The sequence below is a fragment of the Acinonyx jubatus genome, chromosome C1 (genome assembly GCF_027475565.1).
Source record: "Acinonyx jubatus isolate Ajub_Pintada_27869175 chromosome C1, VMU_Ajub_asm_v1.0, whole genome shotgun sequence".
NCBI lineage: Eukaryota > Metazoa > Chordata > Mammalia > Carnivora > Felidae > Acinonyx > Acinonyx jubatus.
In genome coordinates, this window is record NC_069381.1 from 119,772,077 (window position 1) to 119,799,857 (window position 27,781).

Consider the following 27,781-nt stretch of genomic DNA (forward strand, 5'->3'; position numbering starts at 1 on the left):
AGACACTGGGTTCTTAAGGGCTCCCTATAATGTTAAATAGAAAGACAGGAGAAAGATAATTAGGTATCCAAAAGGAGAATACAGAATAGGAAAGAGAAGGGTGGTCATGACTCCATAGAGACCACTGTAAATGGAGGTCATGAGATTTATCTGTAGTGGTAATGCTTCTTAGCTTTTCTATTACAGTAAAATATACTGTTACCATTGATTCACTTTTACTTCCTATATCATGAAATTAGGTTTGGGTTTCAGAAAATCTGGCCATACAGAGATCCTCAGAGGACCATTTCTTCCGAGGTTCCATAATGAAGATTTGGTAGAAAGGGAATTCCAAACTGTCAGAGTCTACTTTCTTCAAGGCCAGTCTTCCTTCCAGCTACTCTGGTATTTGCTGCAGCCTGTCTCCAACTAACGCAGTCATCTTAGAATTTCCTGGATGTAATTCCATCTGTACAGGTGAAGAAATGACTTACAGTCTGTTAAGTGCTAGATACACTATACAAAAAAGCAAAAAAGTAGTGACACCACAATCACCAAATCGTATCTTAGCGTCATTTAAATAATAGTCACTTTATTATTCCTCACTATCTAATCGTCCATTTAGGTAAAAAAAATAAATATTTATTATTATTTTTTTACAGTGGGGACTCTACTTGTCACTGCAGATACTTTAAGATACTTTTTAAGATACTTTTTAAGATGCTTTTTAAGATACTTTTTAAGATACTTTAAGATACTTTTAAGAAAAAAGATATGCCTTTAAATTATAAGCAACCGGCAAAAACACTTAAAAACTGCTTAAGCCATTCTCACCCATGTAGGTTTCCAAGCATAAATATTTTAGAAATCATCAGCTTAAAACACTATACCACTTTTAAAAATGACATCAAAAAAGAAAAATCCTGGGTTGGTTTAGTAAGTCCTATTTTGTAAAAGTTCTGGGAATTTACCTCTGAAAAACAAGCAGTTTGGATGAAGTAAATTAACATTTAGTATAATCAGCATATATAAATAAAAATACTTCCATTTAGGGGCTCCAGGATGGCTCAATTGGTTAAGTATCCATTTCTTGATTTGGGCTAAGGGCGTGATCTTACAGTTGTGAGACAGAGCCCGTGTCAGGCTCCACGCCCAGTGTGAAGCCTGGTTGGGATCCTTTCTTTCCCTCTCTCTCCCTCTCCCCCAATCACTCTTTCTGTCTCAAAATAAATAAATAAACTTAAAAAAAATTCTTTCAGGGCACCTGGGTGGTTCAGTTGGTTAGGCATCTGACTCTTGGTTTCAGCTCAGGTCATGATCTCATGGTTCTTAATATTTGTTTATTTTTGAGAGACAAAGAGATAGTGCAAGTGGGGGAGGGGCAAAGAGAGAGGGAGACACAGAATTTGAAGTAGGCTCCAGGCTCTGAGCTGTCAGCACAGAGCCTAACATGGGGCTTGAACCCAGGAACTGTGAGATCATCACCTGAGCCAAAGTCGGACGTTTAACCGACTGAGCCACCCAGGTGCCCCAATCTCATGGTTCTTGAGTTTGAGCCCCACATTCGGCTCTGTTCTGACAGTGAAGAGCCTGCTTATAATTCTCTCTCTCCCTATCTCTCTCTGCTTCTCCCCCACTCTTGTTCTCTCTCCCTTTCTCTCTCTCTCTCTCTCAAAATAAATAAAACTTAAAAAAAAAACTTTCATTTTTCCCTGTATCAACCAAAAATTAGCAAATTCTATAGGCCTGACTACATTATTTTATCTGCTTTTGTAATGAATGTCTATTAAATAATTTCATGGGTGCTGAATTACAATTATATAATTCTGATAATTAAAAAATATTTCCTAAAAGTATATTTTTAATTGTATGATATGTGTAAAATCAAATAGCTTTCAAAGACCATAATACCTACTGGATCATCTTTCTCCTCCATAATTTTTTCATGATCTTTGACATTTTTATTTTTTAAGTTTTTCATTTTAATTCTAGTACAGTTAACATACAGTGTTATATTTTAGGTATATAATATAACGATTGAACAATTTCATATCTCAGTGCTTATTGTGCTAAGTGTACTCTTTAGTTCCCATCATCTATTCCACCCATCCTCCCACTCACCTCCCCTCTGGTAACTACCCGTCTGTTCAATAACTATAAGTAATTGTAAGTATAAATAGTTAAGAGTGTGTTTCTTGGTTTGTCTACTTTTCCCTTTTTGTTTCTTACATTTCACATATGATTGAAATCATATGGTATTTGTTCTTCTCTGATTGACTTATTTCACTTAGCATTGCCCTCTCTAGTTCCATCCATGTTGTTACAAATGGCAGTATTTCATTCTTTTTATGGCTGAATAATATTTCACTGTGTGTGTGTGTGTGTGTACACATACATATATATATATATATATATATATATATATATATATATATACACATCTTATTTATTCATTCATCTGTTGATGGAACTTGAGCTACTTCCATAATTTGGCTATTGTAAATGATGCTGCAGTAAACATAGGGGTGCATATTGCCTTTCAAATTATTTTTTTTATATTCTTTGGGTAAAAACTCAGTACTGGATCATAGAGTAGCTCTATTTTAGTTTTTGGAGGAACCTCTATACTGCTTTCCACGGTAGCTGCACCAATTTGCATTCCTACCAACTGTGTGTGAGGATTTCATTTTCTCTAAATCCTTGACAACACCTGTTGCTTCTTATGTTGTTGATTTTAGCCATTCTGATAGGAGTGAAGTGTTACCTCATTGTGGTTTTGATTTGCACTCCCCTGGTGATGAGTGATGTTGAACAGCTTTTCATGTGTCTGTTGGGTATCTGTATGTCTTCTTTGGATGTCTGCTCATGTCTTCTGCCCATTTTTAATTGGATTATTTGTTTGCTGACTGCTGAGTTGTATCAGTTCTTTATATATTTTGGATACTAACGCCTTATCAGATATGTTGTTTGCAAATATCTTCTCCCATTCCACAGGTTAATTTTTGGTTTTGTTGATTTTTTTTCCTTTGCTGTGCAGAGCTTTTTAATGTAGTCCCAATAATTTATTTTTGCTTTTATTTCCTTTACTTTAGGAAACATATCTAGAAAAATGTTGCTATGGCCTATGTAAAAGTTACTTCCTGGGGCGCCTGGGTGGCACAGTCGGTCGAGCGTCCGACTTCAGCCAGGTCACGATCTCGCGGTCCGTGAGTTCGAGCCCCGCGTCAGGTTCTGGGCTGATGGCTCAGAGCCTGGAGCCTGTTTCCAATTCTGTGTCTCCCTCTCTCTCTGCCCCTCCCCCGTTCATGCTCTGTCTCTCTCTGTCCCAAAAATAAATAAACGTTGAAAAAAAATAAAAAAAAAAAGTTACTTCCTGTGTGTGTTCTCTTCTAGGATTTTTATGGTTTTGTGTCTCACATTTAGGCCCTTAATCCATTTTGAGTTTCTTTTTGTGTATGGTGTAAGAAAATGGTCTGGTTTCATTCTTTTGCATGTAAGCTGTCCAGTTTCCCAATACCGTTGGTTGAAGAGACTGTCTTTTTCCCTTTGGATATTCTTTCCTGCTTTGTTGAAGATTAATTGACCATATAGGTGTGTGTTTATTTGTGTGTTTTCTATGCCATTGATCAGTCTTTTGTGCCATTACCATACTGTTTTGATTACTACAACTTTGTAATATAACTTGAGGTCTGGAATTGTGATGCCTCCAGCTTTGCTTTGCTTTGCTTTGCTTTTTCAAGACTGCTTTGGTTATTCATGGTCTTTTGTAGTTCCACATAAGTTTTAGGATTATTCATTCTAGTTTTGTGAAAAATACTAATGGTATTTCAATGGAGATTTCATTAAATCGGTAGACTGCTTTGGGTAGTAAAGATATTTTAACAATATTTGTTCTTTTAATCCATGAGCATGGAATATCTTTCTATTTGTGTTATCTTCTATTTCTGACACCAGTGTTTTATATTTTTCAGAGCACAGCTCTTTCACTTCCTTGATTTAAGTTTTTCTTAAGGATTTTATTATTTTTGGTGTAATTGTAACTAGGAATGCTTTTTTAAATTTCTAATTCTTTTGCTTCATTATTAGTGTATAGAAATGCAACAGATTTCTGTACATTGATTTTGTATTTAGCAACCTCACTGAATTCATTTATCAGTTCTAGTAATTTTTAGTGGAGTCTTTTGGGTTTCTATATATAATACCATATCATTGCAAATACTGAAAGTTTACTTCTTTACCAAATTGGATGCTTTTTATTGGTTTCTCTTGTCTGATTACTATGACTAGGATTTTCAGTACTATGTTGAATAAAAGTGGAAAGAGTGGACATCCTTGTCTTGTTCCTGATTTTAGGGAGAAAGCTCTCAGTTTTTCACCATTGACCATAATGTTAGCTGTGAGTATTTCATATATGGCCTTTATTATGTTGAGGTATATTCCCTCTAAACCTATTTTTCTGAGGGTTAGTATCATTAATGGATGGTTTACTTTGCCAAATGTCTTTATCTGCATCTATTAAAATGATCATATGTTTTTTATCCTTTGTCTTATTGATGTGATGTATCATATTGATGGATTTGCAAATGTTGAACCACTCTTGTATCCTGGGAATAAATCCCATTTGATTTTGATGAATGACTTCTTTAATATATTGTTAGATTCAATTTGCTGGTATTTTGTTGCAGATTTTTGCATCTGTTTTCATCACAGATATTGGCCTGTAGTTCTCTCTTGCTCTCTCTCTTCCTCTCTCTTTATTTTATCTGGTTTTGGTATCAGGGTAATGTAGGCCTCATAGAATAAGTCTGTAAATTTTCCTTTCTCTTTTATTTTGGAATAATTTGAGGAGAAAAGGTATTAACTGTTCCTTAAATGTTTAGTAGAATTCCCCTGCTAACCCATCTGGTCTTGGATTTTTGTTTGCTGAGAATTCTTTAATTACTGATTCAATTTCATTGGTAGTAATTGGTCTGTTCAAATTTCTCTTGCTTTCTGCTTCAGTTTTGATTTAGGTTATGTTTCTAGGAATGTGCCTATTTCTTCTAGGTTGTCCAATTTGTTGCCATGTAATTCTTCATAATATTCTTATAATCCTCTGTATTTCTGTGGTATCAGTTGTAATTTATCCTCCTTACTTTCTGGTTTTGTTTATTTAAGTCTCTCTCTTTTTTAATGAATATGGCTAAATGTGCTTCAGAATTGTTTGGTCTTTTCAAGGAATCAGCTCCTAGTTTCATTGTTCTGTTCTAACCTGAGTTCCTTGCTTCTACTGGTTTGGGGTTTTGTTTGTTCTTTTTCTAGCTCCTTTAGGTGTAAGGTTAGGTTGTTTAATATTTTTCTTGTATTTTGAGGGACTTTCTCTGTATCCCAAGATTTTGGATCCTTGTGTTTTCTTTTTTATTTGTCTCCATGTATGTTTTTCTTTGATTTCTTGGTAGCATCTTATTTAACATCAATGTATTTGTGTTCTTTCAAGAATTTTTCTTGGGGTTGATTTATAGTTTCATAGATATGTGGTCAGAAAAGAAACATGGTATGACTTCAATCTGTTTGAATCTGTTCAGACTTATTTTGTGGCCTAGTATCTGTTCTGGAGAACATTCCATGTGCACTTGAATGTATATTCTGCTTTTTTAGGATGGAGTGTTCTGAATGTATCTATTAGATTTGTCTGATCCAATGTGTCATTCAAAGCCAGTGTTTCCTTGTTGATACTCTGTTTGGATGATCTGTCCATTGATGTAAGTGGGGTGTTAAAGTCTGCTACTATTGTATCACTTTTGATTATTTCCTTTATGTTTGTTATTAACTGCTGTATTTGGGTGCTGCCATATTGGATGCATATTTATTTGTTTATAAATTTTATGAGAAAAAGAGTAAATGTGCAAGCAGGAGAGGGGCAGAGTGTGGGAAAGAATTTTAAGCAGGCTCCACAGTGTCTCACAATAGTGAGATCATGGCCTAAGCCCAATCAAGAGTGACTTAACTCACTGAGACCTCAGGCACCCCTCAGTACATAAATAGTTGTAATTGTTATATCCTCTTGTTGGATTGTCCCCTGAGTAATAATATAGTGCTCTTCTCTGTCTTCTGCTAGTCTTTGTTTTAAAGTCTATTTGTCCAATACAAGTATTGCTACCCTTTCTATTCACATCCATTTACATGACAAATGCTTCCCCATCCCTTCACTCTCAACTTGCATGTATCTTTAGGTCTGAAATGAGTCTCTTGTATGCAGAATATAGATAGGTCTTGTTATTTCATTCATTTTTCACCCTCTGTCTTTTGATTGGAGCATTTAATCCATTTACATTCAATATAATTACTGATAGGAAGGTATCTATTATTATTATTTTTTATGGTTATTTATAGTTCTCTGTTCCTTTCTTCCCTTGCTTTCTTCTCTCATGATAACTCGGTTTTCTTTAGTGATATACTTGGATTCCTTTCTCTATTTTTTTTTTGGCATATCACTGGTTTTTTATTTGTGGTTACCATTTGATTTGTATATAACATCTCTGTATGTAGCTGTCTACATTGAGCACATTTTAGGTGTATGGTATCATACTTTACATCCTTTTATCCTCATCCCTATGAGTTCCTTGACTTATTTTTATAAATATACTTATTTTTACTGCTTTTGTGCTTCCTACTTTCCTTACTCTAGCTCATGGTCTTTCCTTTCCACTCAATGAGTCCCTTATAACATTTCTTGTAGGACTGGTTTAGTGGTCATGAATTCCTTTAACTTTCGTTGGGAAAACTCTTTCTCTCTCCTATTCCTTTCTTGCTGGATAGAATATTCTTGACTGCAGATTTTTCTCTTTCCGCACTTGGAATACATCATGCCACTCCCTTTGGCTTGCCAGATTTCTACTAAAAAATCAGCTATCAGCCTTTTGATGTTTCCTTTTTATGTAACTGCTATCTTTTCTTTTGCTGCTTTTAAAATTCTCTATCACTACTTTTCCCAACTTAATTACTATGTATCTGGGTGTGGAATTCTTGGGTTGATTTTTTGGGGGGGATCTCTGCCTAGTAGATCTGGATTTCTGTTTCTTTCTCCAGATTTGGGAGGTTTACAGCTATTATTTCTTGAAATTTTCTGTCTCCTTTTCTTTCTCTTCTCCTTCTGTGATCCATATAAAGCAAATATTATTAAATTTGATGGTGTTGTTGAGTTCTCTAAATCTAGTTCCATGTTTGAAAAAATACACACACACACACACACACACACACACACACACACACACTCATCTGCTCAGCTTGGTTACTTTCTATTACTCTGTCCTTCAGGTCACTGATCCAATCCTGCTTCATCTAGTCTACTATTTATTACATCTAGCATATTTTTAAATTAGTTTAGTGTATTCCTTATCCATAATCGGTTCTTTTTTTTTTTTTACCTCATTAAGTGTCCCACTAATGTTCTCTACTCTTTTCTCAAGTCTGATGAGTATCTTTATCATCATTACTTTAAATTCTCTATGAGACGTATTACTTATCTCCATTTTGCTTTGGTCTCTTGCTGTAATTTTTTTCTTATTCTTTTATTTGGGACATGTTCCTGTCTCCTCATTTTGTATAATTTTATGTGTAGGTTTTTGTGTGTGAAGGGAGACAGCCACATCTGCACTTGCAAGTAATGTCCGTATGAAGAAGAGGGTCTCAGTGTCCTGCTGTATAGTGTCTGCTGTTCACCAGAACCTGGTGCAAGGTCTTCTATGTGTGATGTGTGAACCCTGCTGTTGTGGCTGAGCTGCTCTTTCCTTCAGCCCAGTCATCTGCAGTAGCTTTCTTTGCTTGCTGTGGGCAGTGTTTACTCCCTTGTAGTGTCAGTGGACCAGTCTGGGAATGCCTTGGACCTGAGTTGAGTCAGACCAGGCATTTGCCAAAGACATTAGCACCAAACTGCAGGACACTTACCCTGGTTGTCCTCTGAGAAGATTTCATTGGCAGGTGGGGCATGCAGTCAGACTAGTTGTCGGCCTCTGGCCCACTGCTATGTCTCTGACTGGTGTGTGTGTTTTATCTTTCCCTCTCTCAGGGGCATGAGTCACAGTGGAATGGTGCTGACTATTGTAGGGGCCGCTTTCACGATGCCAGGGCTGTGGCACCCACAGGGAGGGTGGGGGCTAGTAAGCTTTGAATGCTGCCACTTTTCTGTAGGCAGGGCCCTGCAGCACCCAGACTGAGACACACTGTCTGAAGGGGTGGATCTGTGGAAGCTGATAATTTTAAATATTAAAATTACTAGTACCAAAAATAACTACGTTTGTGGTTTCAGTTTATTAAACACTGCATGCAAGTGTTTATCCTCCACCAAACACTATGGTGACGTGTCTCTATAAATTATCCCAAGTTATCTCCAACTTTTATTTATAAGGAAGCTGAAGCTTAGAAAACATAAGCAATGTATTGGTAAATCTTTGAGCTGAGATTTGAACCCAGGCTACCTGACTCTTAAATCAGTAACTTTATTGTACTATCCTGCCTCTAAAAAAAAAAAAATGATTATCTCTTTTTAACAACAGAAATTGTCTTGTGCTAATCTCTTACAAACTAATTTCTTCTTAAAAACAAAAAGTCACTCAGACTAAACCTCATATTGGATACCAAAATGAGCCCATTAGTTTCTCTGACTCAAGACTACAGAGAGAATCTGTAACTTCTGTCTACTTTTTCCCCCTATGTGTGACATTATTCTGGAGCCAATGAATACGCAAGTGAGGATAATTTCTTACACATCTATGTGAACAAGTGAGGCATGCTTCACAGAAGAATGCCTGGTAGGGTTCTTTTCCCTGAGAACCACATCCCCATCACACAGTGAACAAAAAGAACAGCCCCTTTTGGAGATATGACTGAGACAGAAGACAGGGTTAAGATTTTTTTCTTTTTTGTTTCATTTTAATGCCTTAAATATTTTCATATATTTTAATGCCTTAAAATATTTAATGCCTTTCAAATATTTCAATGCCTTAAAAATTTATTTTCAATAAATCACACATGAAATTCAATTAGGGATTGAAAACAGGTAGTGAAAGAGAAGAGACCTATAAAAGAGCAAATAACAACCTTCTCAGCAAGCCACCAAGAACTTTCAGGGCCTTCTGGTTATTAGGGACAAAGGAGAACCAGATGGGCATGACAAACTAGATGAGGTCAAGGCATTAACATTAGGAATAGATACTGGAGTGTGGGAAAATATTAAGTATAATATTTTCTGTGTTTAGCTGCTTAAAATTAAGTGACAACTTGTTTCTATTTACTAAAGAATCTAAAGTCAATGCAATCTGTATACAAATAATGAACTGTAATCAAAATAATTAAAACAATCATACGTGCATGACACTTTACATGTTGTATTTCATTTAATCTAAAAAGCAGACATAACAGGTAGGCTGTACTTTAATGCTTGTTTTATATTTGGAGAAACTGAGTCTTATATGAGGTTAAGTAACTTGCTCAAGGACACAGCTAATACATGACAAAACTGGAACTTGAAGCCAGGAGGTTTGATTTCACAGACTGAATACTTACCCTGTATATTAAGTAGTCAACAAGTAATGTTATTTTCATTTCTCTTTTCCTATTAAGGATCTGATATAATTACAGACCATTTTAAGCATTGTCATAGCAATATTCTGGCTGGTTTCTTAATAAGGAAAATAATAACTCTTGAGAATGAAATGCTACATCTATATCAGTTTAATCAACCATTACATGTTATGGGCCTCTGTGCCTAATGCTATATGTCAAAGTATGATCTCACAGAAAGTATGAATGAATTCAATTCCAAGTTGGAAAAAACCTAAAAGGTTTTCTGAGCCTGGGGGGTGCTTCCTGCTGGCCATGAAGCCAGGAAGGAAAACTGGCAGGAGTGATACAAGTATAAGCATTGTGGTTTCAGCAATGGAAGAAAATGTTTCCTCAATGTTGCATAAGCAACTGATAAAGAGCATAGGTCCTAACTATGACAACATAGATGCACCTTAAGGACATTAAGGGCCTAAGTGAAATAAGCCAAAAAGTCAAATACTTCATGATTCCACTCTCATGAGGCATCTAAAATAATCAAACTCCTAGAGGCAGAGAGTAGAATGGTGTTTTCCAGGGGAGGGGGAAATGGGGAGTTGCTATTCAGTGGGTATAAAGTTTCAGTCATTGAAGATGAGTCAGTTCTAGAGATGTGCTACGCAACACTGCCTATGGTTAACAGTACTGTGTGCTTAAAATTTGTCAAGAGAGTACATCTCGTATTAAGCAGTCTTCCAATAACAAAAAAAATGGCTTTTATGAACCCAGCATAACTTTGATATGACAAAAATATCACAAAGAAGGAAAACAATAGACCAATATTATATACGAAAACAAACAAAATGAAAAAGTGAACATAGGGCTTGAGTAATTGCTAAACAGATATCATAAACCAAACCATATGTGTCACTATTCCCAGTAGTAACATCGAATTCAATTTGAGAGGTAAGAAGTAAAAACAAATTACACATCCCTGCATATTATTTAGTGGTGGTGTCCTTGACAAATCCATACCACTGACAGCTGCCCCAGTTAACTACACACATAGGACTTCTTTTGCTTTTTAATCAGAATGCTGTCGTGTGAGGCATATGAAAAATTATAAAGTCTTTATATTCCTTCATTTCAAAAACAAATGAAATACTTACATTATTAACAGAAGAGCATACTGGTTTCGGTCCGTAAAATCTTTGGGAAAGGACAACTGTAAAGGAAGTTCTTTTAAAGAAAGAGCAAAATATTAAAGATGGAGAGTCATTTACATGTAAAACTATGATTCATAGAAAATTGTTGTTAAATAACATAGCATGCACAAAACTTTACCATAGTCATCAATATGAAGCATTTTAATTTCTGACTTCACTATCTTCTTCTTCAGGATAGCTTCCTTCAGCATAGAATTGCTTTCCAATATAAAATACTCTATAAATCAAAAAAGTTAATTTAAATAACTAACTACTATGTATTGATCAGGAATAAGTGCAGCACAACAAATAATTATCCAGTGATTGTCATTTGCTAAGCACTGTGTGAGGCACTGATTAAACTCTTTAAAATTCTTCTCCTTGTAGAGTTCCACAAGTTTTCTAACTGACCTTTCTTATTTCAGTGAAATTTTGTCCACATGCCCTATTCTTGGAATTAACATTTACATCTTCAAAATGCAAATCTGATCGTGGTCCTACTCTGCTTAAGAATATGTAAAAGAATTCAAAGTTATCTAGAACCCAATGAGATGATGTTTACTATGCCCAGGCATAGTAAATAAAATAATATATATAAACAAATATAGTAAATAAAATAAAATATAAAATTATTGGAAATATCAGGAAAATATTACCCACAATGAGTAAAAAATCCAGTCAATAAAAATAACCTAGAAATAATACAAATGATATAATGGATTGAAAATAACATTAAAATAGAGAATATAATTCTATCGCTTGTGTTTATTAAGGTGAAAAAAAACTAGGCATGAGGATCTTAAGGGGATATATGAATGAAATTTAAAAATAAGACAAATTAGAGTTCTAAAGATTAAAAACAGTAAAATCTGATATTCATAAAAAGTATAAGATCTAAAATGAAAAAAAATAGTAGGTGGGATTAGTAGCATAGTAGATACTGTAGAAGAAACAATTAGTGAATTTGAGACTATGGCAAATAGACCATGTAAAAAATAAAAAATCAAAAAACAAGTTGACAAACCATGAAAAGAACATCAGCAACTTGTTGGAATTTTTATTGATACATTAAATCTATAAACTTATTGGAGAGATTTCACATAGTGAGCCCTCTAATTCATAAGTATGTATGTATATCCATTGAGCCTTTAAGATCTCCCAGCAATGAGTGTTTTTTTTCATTTTAGGGGACTTTCACATTTTTATTAGATTTATTATTGGATATTGTCAGATTTCTTGTTACTTTAAATGTTTTGAACTATTTTCAAATTTTGCATTGCATTGTATTTCATAAAACAGTTGATTTTTGTGTATTATAACTGTAACCATGAAAAATTCACTCATTGCTAAAAGTTTTGTGCAAGTGTCTCAATTCCATATTTTTGTTTGGTTTGTTTACAGATATATCTTCGGCAAAGAAAGATATTTTTCTACTTATATTTCTTTTCTTCCCTCATTTCATTGGCTAAATAATACAGTGATGCATAGAGGGGTGAGAGTGGACATTCTTCCCCAATATTGGGGGAAAGCAATCAGTCTTTGAATATTAAGGATGATGTCAGTTGTAGGATTTTTGTAGATTCCAATTCATCTTATGAAGAAATTTCTATTCTTTCTATTTTTAATTTATTGTTACTGGTTTTCATATTTATAAAATTTTTTCTTCTAATCCTCAGCATTAACAGTAAAATAAGGCGAATTACATTGATTGATTATTGAATATTATAGCAATCATGGATTCTTCAGGTACCCCAATGTACTCATAATATTCTTTTACAAACTGGTAGATTTTACTTGCTGGTATTTAGTTAGCAAATTTTGCATCTATATTCATTAAAAAGGTCTTCCTCCCTCCCTCCCTCCCTTTCTTCCTTCCTTGTTTTTATTATTATTTGTCCTTACAATGTTTATGCTGGATTTGGAATTTGGAATGCTGGCCTTATATTTTCTGAGATTTTGTGTAAGCTTGGTATAAATGTATTGAATATTGCACAGAATGCACCAGTGAAGGTAACTGGAATTTTCTTTGTGGGAAGAATTTTTTTAGTAGATAATGAGATATTTTTATATTGTACTTACCCTGCCTGTTTAGACCCATTTCATCTAAAATATGAAGTTTACTGCCTTAAGATTACTTATAATATTCTATTACTATCATTCTAATGTGTGTAGGATCTGTTATTAACATTATGTATTTTGTTAATGAAAATTATGAGAATGTACATTTTCTTTGGTGACTGTACAGAACTTTATCAATTTTATTGATCTTTAAAACCATGTTTATTTCTGTATATTTTCTCTACTGCTAGTCCATTTACTTTATCATTTATTTCCACTTTCTATTCCTCCCTTCAATGTAATTTGCTCTTCTTTTTCTACCTACTTAAGGCAGAAGCTTAGATAATTGATTTCCTTCTTTACAAAGCAAGAATTTAGAGCCAAAAATTTCTTGTCACATTGTCAGGTGTTTTTCTGTGGCTCAAAATATTTTCTAATTAGTGTTCTAAATTATTCTTTGATTTATGTCTTACGTAGAATTTCAGGTCTCATAACAAAACATTCTCAGCTCTTCTCCATTCCTTATTTTGGCTTCACTTTTGAAAGCTATTTTCTAATATCATTATCCAGGTTAAGAATTATGTTTTCTTTTTCAGCATCATTTAATTAATTCATTAATTAACTTTAATTCCAGTACACTTAATATACAGTGTTATAGTGATTCAACATTTTTTAATTTTTTTTTAATTTTTTTAACGTTTTTATTTATTTTTGAGACAGAGAGAGACAGAGCATGAATGAGGGAGGGGCAGAAAGAGAGAGGGAGACACAGAATCAAAGCAGGCTCCAGGCTCTGAGCCATCAGCCCAGAGCCCGATGCGGGGCTCGAATGCACAGACCGTGAGATCGTGACCTGAGCTGAAGTCGGACGCTTAACCAACTGAGCCACCCAGGCACCCCTCTTTTTTATTTTTTTAATGTGTGTTTATTTTTAAGAGACAGAGCAGGGAAGGGGCACAGAGAGAAGGAGACAAAATCTAAAGCAGGCTCCAAACTCTGAGCTGCTAGCACAGAGCCCAATGCAGGGCTCAAACCCATGAACTGTGAGATCACAACCTCAGCTGAGGTTGGACGCTTAACCAACTCAGCCACCCAGGCGCCCTGTGATTCAACAGTTCTATACATTACTTCAGTGCTCATCATAAGTGTATTGTTAATCTCCTTCACTTATTTCACACATCCCCCACCTCTGGTAGCCATGTTTACCAGAGTAAACTGGTCTGTAGTTAGACTCTGATTTTTGGTTTCTCTTTTTTTTTTCCCTTTCATTCATTTGTTTTCTTTCTTAAACTCCATATATGAGTGAAATCATATGGTATTAGTCTTTCTCTGATTTGTTTCACTTAGCATTATACTCTATAGATACACCCATGTTGTTGCAAAGGGCAAGACTGTATTCTTTTTTATGGCTGAACAATATTCCTGTGTGTGTGTGTGTGTGTGTGTGTGTGTGTGTGTGTGTGTGTATCTCACATCTTTATCCATTCAACTATCAGTGAACACTTGGGCTGCTTCCATAATTTGGCTATTATAAGTGATGCTGCAATAAACGTAGGGGTACGTATTGCCTTTCGAATTAGTGTTTTTGTATTCTTTGGGTAAATATCCAGTAGTGTGATTACTGGATTGTATGGTACTTATATTTTTAACTTTTAAAGGAACTTCCATACTACTTTTCACAGGGGCTGTATTGCATTCCCACTGATAGTGCACAAGGATTCCATTTTCTCTCTTTATTGCCAACATTGTTGTTTCCTGTGGTGTTGATTTTAACCATTCTGATAAGAGTGAAGTGATAACTTCATTGTGGTTTTGATTTGCATTTCCCTGATAATGAGTGATATTGAGCAGCTTTTCATGTGTCTGTTGGCCATCTGTATATCTTTGGAGAAATGTTTGTTCATGTCTTCTGTCCAGTTTTTAAGTTGATTATTTGTTTTAGGGGTGTTGAGTTGTATCAATTATTTATATATTTTGGATGCTAACCCTTTATTGGATATGTTGTTTCAAAAATATCTTCTCCCATTCTGTAGGATATCTTTTAGGTTTGTTCATTATTTCCTTCACTGTGCAGAAGCTTTTGATTTTGATGTAGTCCCAATAGTTCATATTTGCTTTTATTTCCCTTGCCTCAGGAGAACTATCTAGAAGATTATTGCTACAGCTGATGTAAGAAAAATTACTGCTGCCTGTGCTCTATTCCAGGATTTTTATGATTTCATGTCTTACATTTAGGTCCTTATTTTGTGTTTATTTTTGTGTATGGTGTAAAAAAATGGTCCAGATTCATTCTTTTGCATGCAGCTGTCCAGTTTTCCCAACATCATTTGTTGAAGAGACTGTCTTTACCCCAGTGCACTTTCTTGCCTCTTTCATTGAAGATTAATTGACCGTATAATTGTCAGTTTACTTCTGGTCTTTCTATTCTGTGTGTCTATTTTGTGCTAATACTATATGTATATATGTACACACTACATTATGTATGTATTATATATACTATATTATATATACACAGTGCTATATATATGTTATATAATTACTACATATATACTATGTACATACAGCACTCTATATAATATACATAGTATATATATTATATATATACTATATATACTATATATATAAACTACATATATATCATAATATATACTATATAATCGATACTACATATATAGTATAGTAATATGTATTACAGTATATACAGTACTATGTATATTATACTATATTATACTAGCATATATACTAGTACTATATATATTATAGTACTGTATATACATCATATATAGGTAGTAATATGTATTACAGTATAGTATATAACTATAGTATAGTAATACAGTAATGTATATTACAGTATATACATAATAATATATAGTACTGCATATATAGTATACATATATATAGTACATAGTATATATAGTATATATGTAGTGATAATATCACATAGTACTGTGTATATAATACATATATAGTGTGCATATATTTACATATATATACATATATACATATAGTACTGGCACAAAATAGACACATAGATCAATGGAACAGAACATATACTATATTCCAGTATGTAATTATTATACAGTATGTGTATACTATACATACAGTATGTATATACTATATATGTGTGTGTGTGTGTGTGTATATATATATATATATAAAACACTCTATATTATTACTACTACTACTGCTACTACCACTACAGCTTGTACTATAACTTGAGGTCTGAAATCATGATACCTCCAACTTTTGCTTTCTCAAGATTGCTTTGACTGTTAGGGGTCTTTTGTGGTTTCATACAAATTTTAGGATTATTCTATTTCTTTGGAAAGTGCTGTTCATATTTTGATAGATATTTCATTAAATCTATAGATCCTTTGGGCAGTATGGGCATTTTAACAATATTTGTTCTTTCAGTACATGATCATGGAATATGTTTCCATTTCTTTGTGTCCTCTTCAACTTCTTTCATCAATGTTTTATGGTTTTCAGAGTACAGATGTTTCACTTCCCTCGTTCATTTTATTCCTAGGTATTTTCTTATTTTTGGTGCAAATGTAAATGGGATTGTTTAAATTCTCTTTGCTGCTTTATTATTAGTGAATAGAAATGCAACAGGTTTCTATATACTGATTTTGTATCCTGCAACCTTACCAAATTCATCTATTCCATTAGTTTTTTGGTGGATTCTTTAGAGTTTTCTATATATAGTATCATATCATCTGCAAATAGTGAACATTTTATACTTCTTACTCACCAATTGGATGTTTTTCATTTCTTTTTGTTGTCTGATTGCTGTGGCTTGGACTTCCACTATCATGTTTAATAAAAGTGAGATGTCCCTGTGTTTTTCCTCACCTTAGGGGAAATGCTCTCAGTTTTTCACCATGGAGTATATTGTTATCTGTGGCTTTTTCATATATGGCCCTTATTATGGTCAGTTATGTTCCTTCTAAACCTAGTTTGTTGAGGGTTTCATCATGTTGTACCCTTTCAAATGTTTTTTCTACATCTATTGAAATGATCATATGGTTTTTATCCTTTATCTTCGTGATGTGATGATTCATGTTGAGTGGATTGTGAATGTTGAACTACGCATGCATCCCAGGAATAAAACCCATTTGGTTCTGGTGAATGATTTTTTGTTGTTGTTAATGTAGGATCCAGTTGGCTAGTATTTTGCTGAGGAGTTTTACATCTATGTTTATCAGAGATGCTGGCCTATAATTCTTTTTTCATAATGTCTGTATCTAGTTTTGGCATCAGTGTAATGCTGGCCTCATAGAATTTGGTAGCTTTCCTTTCTCTTCTGCTTTATGGCATATTTTGAGAGGAATAGTTATTATCTCTTCTTTAAGTGTTTGGTAGAATTCACCTGTGAAGCCGTTTGGTCCTGGACTTATTTTTGTTTTAGGTTTTTTGACTACTGATTAAATTTAATTGCTTGTACTCAGTCTGTTCAAATTTTCTATTTCTTCATGATACAGTTTGGGGAGGTTATATGTTTCTAGGAATTTATCCATTTCTTCTAGGTTGTCCAATTAGTTGGTATATAACCTTTCATATTCCTTTATAATCCTTTTTATTTCTCTGGTGTTAGTTGTCATTTCTCCTCTTTCACTTCTGATTTTCTTTGAGTCCTCCCTGTCTCTCTCTCTCAATTATTTAATTATTTAATATTTTTTATGAGTCCTGCTATAGGATTATCAATTTTATTAATCTTTTAAAATAGCCAGCTCCTGGAAACCTTTTTATGTCTCCTTCTAGTCTTTTTATTTTTTAATGTTTATTTATTTTGAGAGGGAGGGAGGGAGACAGGGAGGCAGGCAGGCAGAATGAGAGTGGAGCAGGGGCAGAGAAAAGATGGAGACACAGAATCTGAAACAGGCTCCAGGCTCTGAGCTGTCAGCACAGAGCCCGATGCGGGGCTCAAACCTATGAACTGTGAGACCATGACCTGAGCCAAAGTCAGACACTTAACCGACTAAGCCACCCAGGTACCCCTGTCTCCTTCTAGTCTTAATGATAGCCTTCCTGGATTGAGCATTCTTTCTGCAGATTTTTTTTCCTTTTAGCATTTTGAATATATCATGTCACTCCTTTCTGACCTGAAAAATCACCTGACAGCTTTATGGGCTTTCCTCTGTATATAACTATTTTCTTTTCTCTGGCTGCTTTTAATATTCTATCACTATTTTTGCCTTTTCAATTACTGTGTATCTTGGTTGGACTTCTTTGGGTTGATTTTGTTGGGGGCTCTCTGTGCCTCCCAGATCCTTCCCTAGAGTTGGGAAGTTTTCAGCTATTATTTCTTCAGATATATTTTCTACACCCTTTTCTCTCTCTCCTTCTCTTATCCCAATAATGTGAATGCTATTACGCTTGATGTTAAGTCTGTTCTCATTTTGCATAACTTTTTTTTTCCTCCACCTGCTTAGGCTGATTGCTTTCAGTTACTGTCTTCCAGGTCACTGATCCATTCTTCTCCTTCCTCTAGTCTACTATTTATTCCATCTAGTGTATTTTTAACATCACTTATTAAGTTCTTCATATCTGATTGTGTTCTTTGTTCTGTGTTTGCTCTTTCTTAAGTGTCTCAGTGATGTCCTCCATTCTTTACTCAGGTCCAGTAGATCTCTTTATGATCACTAATTTAAATTCTCTATTAAGCGTATTATTTGGGTCTATCTCACTGAGGTCTCCTGCTGTAATTTTTTTCCTATTCTTTCATTTCAGACATACTCCCTCTTCCCATTTTGTCTAAATCTTTGCGTCTGTTTCTGTGTGTTAGGAAAGTCAGCTACGTCTCATGCTCTTGAAAGTAGTGCCTTACAAAGACGAGGCCCTGTAGCGCCCTTCAGTGCAGTGTCCCCTGTTCCGCAGAAACGGCACTTCGGGGGTGATTCCTACATGTGCTGTGTGTGCCTTGCCACTTTTTCCACCAGTCCAGTCCTCTGCAATGCCTCTCTTTGTCTTTTGTAGGCAATGCTTGATCCTTTTGTGTTAGCAGGGCAGTCTTGGGCTGCCTTGGGCTTGAGTTGTGTCAGACCAGGTGTTTACCACAGATACAGTCAAACCAGACTGCAGAATGCTTTACCTGTTTGTCCCCTGAGAAGCTTTTTCTTGGTGGGTGGGGCCTTCAGTCAGACCAGCGCTCTGTCTCCTGCCCACTACTGGGGTCACAGCTGGAGTACTGTATGTGGTTATCTTCCCCTGTTCCTGGGACTGGAGTTACTTTGGAGATCTGTTGGCCCTTGTCAGGGCTCCTTGCACACTGCCAGACTTGTGGCACCTTTTGGATGGGTCGTGGCCAAGAGCATGTTGGAGGGGTTGGCTCTGCCATGGGCAAGGATCCACAAAGTGCATGGGGGAGGGGTGGTGGTGTTAGTAAGGTTGTGTTTATCCTCTGGGGGAGCGGATCTGCATTTTCTAGGACTAAGGCCAGCCTGGCTGGAGGGGGTAGATCCGAAGTGCAGGGTACGGAGGTGTGCAGGATGTGCAGTGTTAGCAAATAGCGAGTGTCTGGACCCTGATGGTTCCTGTAAGTGGTCATGTGTTTATTCTGGGAGGTGGGGGCAGGAAATGGTGCCCACCAGCTTCTTTGTTTCTGAAGTCGCTCAAGGATCCCTGACACTCCAGCACACTCATGAGATTGATTAGTGAAGAAATCTCCCTTCTGTATGCTGCCTCTATGCTGTGTCTGTGGACTGTTTCTTGTGCTGTCTCTTTAAGGGTGGGGACTCAGTTTCCTCTTGCTCTCAGCGTTCTCCCAGAGCTGAGTCCACTCATTTTTTTTTAATTTTTTTAAGTTTATTTACTGAGAGAGAGAGCGAGCACATGAGCAGAGGAGGGGCAGAGAGAGAATCCCAAGCAGGCTTCCCGCTGTCAGTGTGAAGGCTGAGGTGGGGCTGGAACTCAAGAACCAAGAGATCATGACCTGAGCCTAAAACAGGAGTCCAAAGTTTAACCAACTGAGCCACCCAGGCGATCCCTGAGTGCACTCAGTTTTCAAATTTTACGTTTTGAGTACTGTTGGTTGTAAAAACTCGTGAAGTTCAGCCCCTCTGGTTTTTAAATCCAAATGTCATGAGGATTTGTTTTCCCCATGTGGGCTCCCCAGTGTGACAGTCTGCTTCACTCCCCTCTGTGCCATGGCAGCATCCCTCCCTCCCGCAGACAGTGCCAGAGTCCCCTTAGTTGTGGACTGTGTTCTGCTAGTCTTCTTGGCATTTTCTGGGTTATTTACACTGATGTGAGTGTTACCTAGTTGTATCCCTGGGACAAGATGTGCTTGGGGTTGTCCTATTCTGCCACCTTCTCTGGAATTCTTCCATCATCATTTTAAAGACTGCTCTATTTTTTTCCCCCTGGTGAGACATTTGCATTAATTCTTGGCTTTGCTACCATGTATGTAATGTGTGGATGTAATATGTCCTTCTAATTTTGGTGATGTAAGGTTGTTTTGTTTTTTAAATAACCTTTTCTATTGGGATACATCCTGCTTGAGGCTTGTTGAGCTATTTTATACTTTTCATCTTATTTGGATTTGACCATTATTTCATCATATGTTTGATTGCATGCCTCTCCTTTTGACTCCAGTTAAAAATATCATAGATACAGATCATGACCTACATTAGCTTAGGCTCTGTTCATGTCTTCCATTCTTGTTCTTTTTGTGTTTGGAAGTTTCTCTTGATAATGTTTCAGTTTTGCTGATTTTTTTGTAGTGTCTAATTTACTTTCAGTATTTTCCAGTGAAGTTTTTATTGCAGATATTTTAAGTTCATAAAGTTCCTTTGAAAATATTCTATTTATATTCACATTGTATTCAACCTTTGCTTGATTTTCAAAATCATATATGTAATAGCTGGTTTACTGTATTTGTCAGAAGGTTCCCTCCCTGTCATTTCTGAGTCTGTTTCTATTTACTAGCTTTTTTCCCAGTTATGCATCACATTTTCTAGCTTCCTCACAAAGCCAGTAGTGTTTTATTGGATTCTGACCATTATGATATTTACAGTGCTTTGGATTTTGTTCTTTTGGAAACTGTTGGACTTTGTTCTGGCATAGGTTTAAGCTCTTTGCAGTTCAGCGTAATCATTTCAAGGCTCTGAAAAATATCTTTTTTAGTGTGGGTTTGGTTGACCTCTGCTATGCGGCTAGTGCTGCTCTACTACTAAGGCATGACTCTTGTGGGCTGTCTCCTAGGAGAACATTCTAGTATGTTGCCTGATTGGAACTTTTATCATATCCCCGCACTTTTTGAGCTCTGGCTTCTCCCAAGCTCACAAAGCATCTTCCTACGTCTGCCCAGCTAGGTGTTTTCTGCAGTGGACTTCAGATGATCCTCCACAGCCCTATTAAGATTTCTGTTTTGTTTTGTTTGTTTTGTTTGGTCCCCATTTGCCTCTTCCTATCCATTGTATTTGCCCATCTTCTCAATATTCCCAAAGCTTCAACCTTTCTGAACTCCAGTCTCTGTCTTTAGTATGACTCTGAGATACCACTGTACTCTTCTTGGATTGTTCTTCATTGCACTGAGATTCAGAAAAAGATTCCAGTCAGAAAGCCAGGGCGATTACATTAATCTCACTAATATCCCTTCTTCTAGGGATCAGAGTCCTATCCTGACTTTTGTCAGATGCTTCAAAAGTGTTATTTTATCCAGTTTTTCTCTTTTCCTTTTTTTTTTTTCCCCTAGCAAGAGGCTTTTTCTACTTTTAGTTCAGTGACTCCATGGCCAGAATACAAATTTCTTTTTTTTATAATTGTCAGTGGTTTATCATTGATGCTTTAAATTTTTTTTTTAATGTTTATTTTTGAGACAGAGGGAAACAGAGCATGAGTGGGGGAGGGGCAGAGAGAAAGAGGGAGACACAGAATCTGAAACAGGCTTCAGGCTCTGAGCTGTCAGCACAGAGCCTGATGCAGGGCTTGAACCCAGGAACCATGAGATGGTGACCTGAGCCGAAGTTGGATGCTTAACAGACTGAGCCACCGAGGCGCCCCTATCATTGATACTTTGTTAAATCTAAACTCCTTAGAATGAAACATAAGACACTTATGACCTGGCTCCAGCTTGCCCCTATCACCCATACATATATCTGTGCTTGTAACTTAAATGTTTCTTTCCAGCCACATGGAACAACTTTTATCTTGCAAGTTTGAATATTTTCATCCCTTCATCTTTGTACATTCACATTCTTTGCCTTTCTACTGACTTGCTTCCTTGAAATTGTGTCCACTTCTATAAGAGGAAATTAGAACCATCTAACTTTGTTTCCTGCACTGTCCTTTGAATTCTGTGTGATTAGCAGGCACATCAAACCACATCTCTTGTAAATAAGTGCCATCCTCTACAATACAAATTTGGGAAATTAGATGTTCTCAGAGGTTTCTTCTATCACTAAAATGTAAGAAATTCCAGATATTCAAATAGGATATTTTCAAGGAAGCTATACCAAATATTGTTATAAAAATTAAAATGTGTATGCTTAAACTCTATATACCTTAATCAAAGATTCAGCATCTATAATCTAAGAATAGTCATAAAAATGCACTTAATTGTGGATAAAACCATTTGTGTTGTATTTAGAGGAAGCCAGTGTCACCTGATATTTGCTAACTACAAGGAGGACAGTTTTTAAAGAATAAATCCTATTAAATTTTTACTTTTATACCTCTAGCAGATCATCTTGTTGGCTATTTTTTAAATAAATGACAAGTGGTTTATTAACATGGCTAATTGACAAATGAATAAATGAATAGATACAGCCAGAGGCACCAATGAGTGTTATATACTAATGATTTCTCTTTATTATCAAATATCAATGGCAAAAAATAAACCTAATTACATATAAACTAAATACATGAGTACAGGGCAGTTGAGAATTTTTTTTACTTCTAAATAAAAAGGCCATTCATTTAGGCATGGGGAAAAAAAGTCAATTCTATTTTAAACAAAGAAGTATTGTAAGAAAAAATATAGGAAATAGTAAAGCCATTTTGAAAATATTAAGAGCTGGTAGCATTTTTTTCCATAAATTCCAAAAACACAATACGCAGTTTTTTGGCAAAATAGTGTGAAGAGGAAAAAATGTTAAGATGTGATCTTAAGAGAAGAAATTGAAAACAGAAAATTGGGAAGAAGAAAGGGAAAGAAAAGAAAGTAGAAGAGAAGTAAAGAGAGATGAGATGGGAAGAAGGAGACAATCATATATGCTAAATTAAGGAGAAAGAAAAGATGAAAATGTAAAAAGAAGAAAGAGAAAATGGTAATAATATGAGATAAAGGATTTTTGAAATAACTAAAGTTTTACATATTTATACCTCCTCTCAAGGCACTGAGCATTTTAATGAAGGGTTTCTTTTTCATTCAAAAAGTAATATGTGTGTGTATACATACATATGTATACACACACATATATATGTGTATATGTATATATATATGTATACTTGTATATACACTCACACACATACATATATATATATGTATATATATATGTATGCAATACATGTTCATTGTAGAGTGTTAGGGAATACTCAAGAAGAAAGAATAAAGGTCACCTGGAAGGCTGCTAAGCAAATCCAAGAATTTTAACATTTGTATTATTTTCTTACAATTTTAGATGCATTTCAAACAGTTTTGTTAGTGTGACATAAACATCTGGACTCCTTGATCACTTAAAAATATAGTTTAAACATTTTTGAAGAATTGTCTTTTGTAAACATTTTTATTTTTAATCCTAATAGGAAACCGATATTGACTTAGAATAATTTGATAACATTTTAATGAAAAACTATTTACAAATATATGGACAATGGACAGGAGTTCATAAGGGGCAGTAACCCAGGGCTTAGTGGCTATGCTTGCATGTCAAGGGCAGAGAGCAGTGATGGTGTGAATCCAATGTGACCTTCAGCTAGGAGTTGTGGCAACCTGGGGTAACTCCACAGGGATAGATAGGGATGGAAGAATAGATATTCCCAAAACCTCTTTTCTCCCTCTCTTCAGTCATCCAGGAGATTCACTTTAGCTGAAACTAACTGGCAGCCAAATGGAACAGAACCTAAGTCATCCGTATAGATAACTTCTGAGGCAGAAACCAAAGGGGAAAGAAACTGAGATCCAGTGGTTCTGGGAGGACAATCGGAAAATATTCAGGGCACTAATTAATATTTAATTAAAGTTTATTTACAAATCCCCCTCTTTTATTATTTATGTTTTCCCCCATCATCAATAATGCTGTTAGATTTTTCTCTACTTAGCATGATTTCCTCAGTATAAATCATTAGGAGAAAAAATGCCAGGTAAATAGGTATAGAACATTTAAGGCTTATGACTTATTTTTTCCAAGAGATTGCTATAATTTATATTTCCTCCGGCAAGTTATGAGAGTATATCCTTATTAGCAATGTAAGTTTTTGATGTTATTAATTTGTTTGGAAAATTATATGACAGTGTTTCACTCTGCATTTCTTTGATAACTATTAGGTTTAAAGGTTTTCATGTTTGTTATTTTCATTTTTCTTTTCATATCCTATTTTACTTCATGTGGCCCCAAATGAATTATGATTAGTTCATTAGTGTAACAAAGATTAATACAAAATCCATTAACCCCCAAATTTACTTGATATTGAATGTGTTTTATCTCAATACGTGTCTTTTAAAAAGAAAATTAAGCACCTGACTACTCCACATGCCCCTTTTTGGTTTTTTTGACCCTGAGATAATCATAATTGGCTTATTTCACTCATAACAAAAATGTTTCATTGTTTGCAGTAGATATTACTAGAAAACATTGTTAAAGTCAGATTGGAAATTTTTAGAAAATCATTATTTTGGCAGAATATGCAATATAATACATATTCAGTGCATCCTATGTTGCAAATGTATCTCGTCTTCCTGAAAAATTCATTTGCTAATTTGCCTACAAGGAAATTGATCCTATGTGATGCTAATTTGTCTCAGATCTCACAAAAGGTATGTAATGAACTCATAATCTGTAAAACGCAAGCCTCTATTTTATCAAATATTCTATTATCATTGTTATTAGCGTTAATACTGAACAGATTAATTTGCTTACCATAACCTCTTTGAAATGTATACTGATAACTAGAAACTAAATGATATGTTCACCTATTCCCAACCACATAAAACTCCATTACAAACTAAGCAATTGTCTTTTTCTAGAACAGGGAGGAAATCTCCATATGTTGGTATTTGAAGAGCATAAACGGTCTTCCTCTGTTCTCTAAAAATAATGTCTTTCAACATTAGTCTAATGCCTGCATCTCCATTATGTCAAGGCATCTAAGTAAGACTCCTTCTTAAATACAAGATGTGAAAGACAAAAGCACAATAAGTTTCCATCTTATAGTTGTGATTATGAAGTAGGAAAACTGAGGGGAATCCATTTTAGAGAGGCTAGGTCTCTGCTGTTTTTTCTGCTAGGCCACATTTTTATATTTTGCCTCTGAACACGCCAAAGAAGCCATGTTCCCACTTTAAGGGGAAGCAAAAAAGCTAATCATTCTCTGGGTTTTGTCCTAGGTCCTTACCACGTGATAACTAACATCTAAGAACTGGATCCCAAACAAACATGTTCCAGGACATTAGCTTCAAATAGACCTCCGCCGACATTGGCATCAATACCTCCTACCTTTGATGATTCATGAAAGAACAACTATTATTCACCTGTCACTCACCTTTGATTGGACCCTACCCTGGATTTCTAAAGGAACATGGACCCTAGATCCTTTTCCAGTGTGAACCCCTAACACCAAGCAATAGTGACTCATTCTCCTTTCTAAGTCTCCTACATCAATTACAAATCCTATTCTGGAGTCAGACGTCTCATGATTCCTGGCTCTGCTACCTATTAGTATGAATTAGGCAAGTTATTTAACCTCCTTGTGACTAAGTTTCCTCATCCTTAAAAGAGGATAATAAAAAAATTATCTCAGAGGGTGTTCTGAGAAATAAGTTGATAAATATAGGATTTATTAGATCCTAGTGGCCTAATGTAAATCATTAGACCAGAAGAGTATTTATCAAATAAGATTTAAAGAAGGGAAAGAAACATGGAAGAAAGGAAGGCAGGAAGTATCTGGCTATTCATTTTGAAAATTGCTTCAATCAAGCACGCATTTACTTATGTACTCTACTAATTTCTTAAACACGTTGACCATATAGGACAAGCAAGGTCCAGCCAACCTCTGTCCTATTATTTGATAAAGTAAATTCTCAATAGATGATGCAGAGTTAAATACATAAAAGAATAAATGAATGTATAAAACTAGAAATCCCTGGATATCTGGAAATGGATATAAAAAGTAACATTTTTCATATTTTTCCCAAATGTACACAAAAAGGAGGAATAATCTATATGAAGCCCAGGAAAAACATGAACCAGAGCACTAAGGGGCTAGTAGGCTGAAATGTACCTAAATGGGCCTCTTCAATCAGGCCTCACCAATTTAGATACAGTAGACACCCTATTTCAGGCATGCAAGATTCAATTCCAGCTGTAACATGGCTCAAACCACTTGCTTTACTTTTCTCTTACATAAACAAGGTCAAGTTGATGGTACTTACTCATCTTTCCCCATACTGGAAACACCTTTGAAAAAGGTTCTATAAGAATATGACACTCAGAATATATAATACCTCATACCAGTACCCACCATGACTCTTCTACATTGTCCTGTTTGTGTACTTACTCGCTGGGTTTTCTGTGCTATGGAGACTGACCATTGGGATGCCTGGGCCTGGATTTTAAAAACATACATATTAAAAATATGTATAAATTAAAAATTTGTATAAATATTTTAAAGATATGAGTAACAATTCATGACAGTGTTATTTTTTCCAAATGGAAGTATTTCATATTAAAAACATAATGAAACAGAAACCGGATAACTACATTTAATCACTACCTATGGCTATTTTATTAAAAAAAGAATATATGGGGAAAGAAACCATTTGCAGAGATTATTTTTAAGCTTTTCCCTTCTCCAAAATGCCCTTGTACTTCTACATTTCTATGGTTCCCAATCTTAAGCTCCTTACTCTTTCACTACTCTTATATAGAACAGTGATACTCAGAATGCTGATTCATAACCCCTCATTTGTTCATCCAAAATTAAATTGTTTCCACTCAGCCAAGAAAGAAAGGATGCACACTCTGGAATGGAAATATCTCATCCATAAGATGAATAAAAATTTGGTTCTAATTATATACTAATTGAAAAAAATACCTTAACTGGAATCACCAAATATTTCAGATATACTAGTTAATTCAGGTAACTGTAAGATGTTATCTTGAAGCTTTATTCCTCTGCAGAACTATAACTAGAGGTCTAATGGTTTTCCCTGATGTCATCAAACAAGTACTTTTTTGATTACTTTGTTTTTAGATACCAAGAGGAAAAAAAAAAAAAAACAACTAAAAAGAGCATGTGTTGATTTATTCCTCAGGGTGTCTTAAAAACAGGACAGCTTCAGGTACCAGCTAAAGCAAGAACACTCAGTCCATCACATTATAAGGGACAGATGTCTCCCATCTGATCTTTGAGAATTACAGTATCTTTTTAAGGGGCAATGATTCCTATCAGTATAACATAGACATACCATACCCCTATATAAGACTATAGAGTATTTTTACCTGATAGATCTAATTAGGGTGAATTAGGGTGAATCTCTCTGAACTTCAGGATGCTAGACCCAGGCAGTTAAATTTCTGTAGAACCTAAACCTCTTAACAGCCAAGCCAATATTTCAATAAGAGGGCTGTTGTTTTTTTTTTTCCCTAAAGACTAGGTAAATTACTTTATTGCTGTAGCAGGACTTTGCTGATGTAAATATGCTTGTTCACTTTTTTAAACAGTTCATGTTCAAACAGCCCTTAGTGGTCACGAGTAAATGTTGACTCCCAATTATGTTTTCTACATGAAGATGCAATTTTTATCTCAGTAAATTCATAATTTATTACAAACAAATTTAGAGTATCAAATCATATAGC

The 27,781-nt window shown here is 35.1% G+C and overlaps 1 protein-coding gene and 1 long non-coding RNA gene across 4 annotated transcripts in view; one reads left to right on the plus strand and one right to left on the minus strand.

The window, feature by feature from the left end:
- Window positions 1–26,593, plus strand: part of LOC113598258 (uncharacterized) — a 67,833-nt gene extending 41,240 nt beyond the window's left edge. For both annotated transcript variants that reach the window (XR_008295278.1, XR_008295280.1), the window contains exon 3: window positions 25,312–26,593. This is a non-coding gene — a long non-coding RNA (uncharacterized LOC113598258). The remainder of the gene's footprint in view (window positions 1–25,311) is intronic.
- The window catches only part of DPP10 (dipeptidyl peptidase like 10), a 635,980-nt gene that overhangs the window by 33,822 nt on the left and 574,377 nt on the right, over window positions 1–27,781 (minus strand). For both annotated transcript variants that reach the window (XM_027055933.2, XM_027055935.2), the window contains exons 17-19: window positions 26,481–26,528; window positions 10,843–10,941; window positions 10,668–10,737 (exon numbers count right to left, since the gene is read on the minus strand). In XM_027055933.2, coding sequence (XP_026911734.1) covers window positions 10,668–10,737; window positions 10,843–10,941; window positions 26,481–26,528 — 217 coding nt within the window. The remainder of the gene's footprint in view (window positions 1–10,667; window positions 10,738–10,842; window positions 10,942–26,480; window positions 26,529–27,781) is intronic.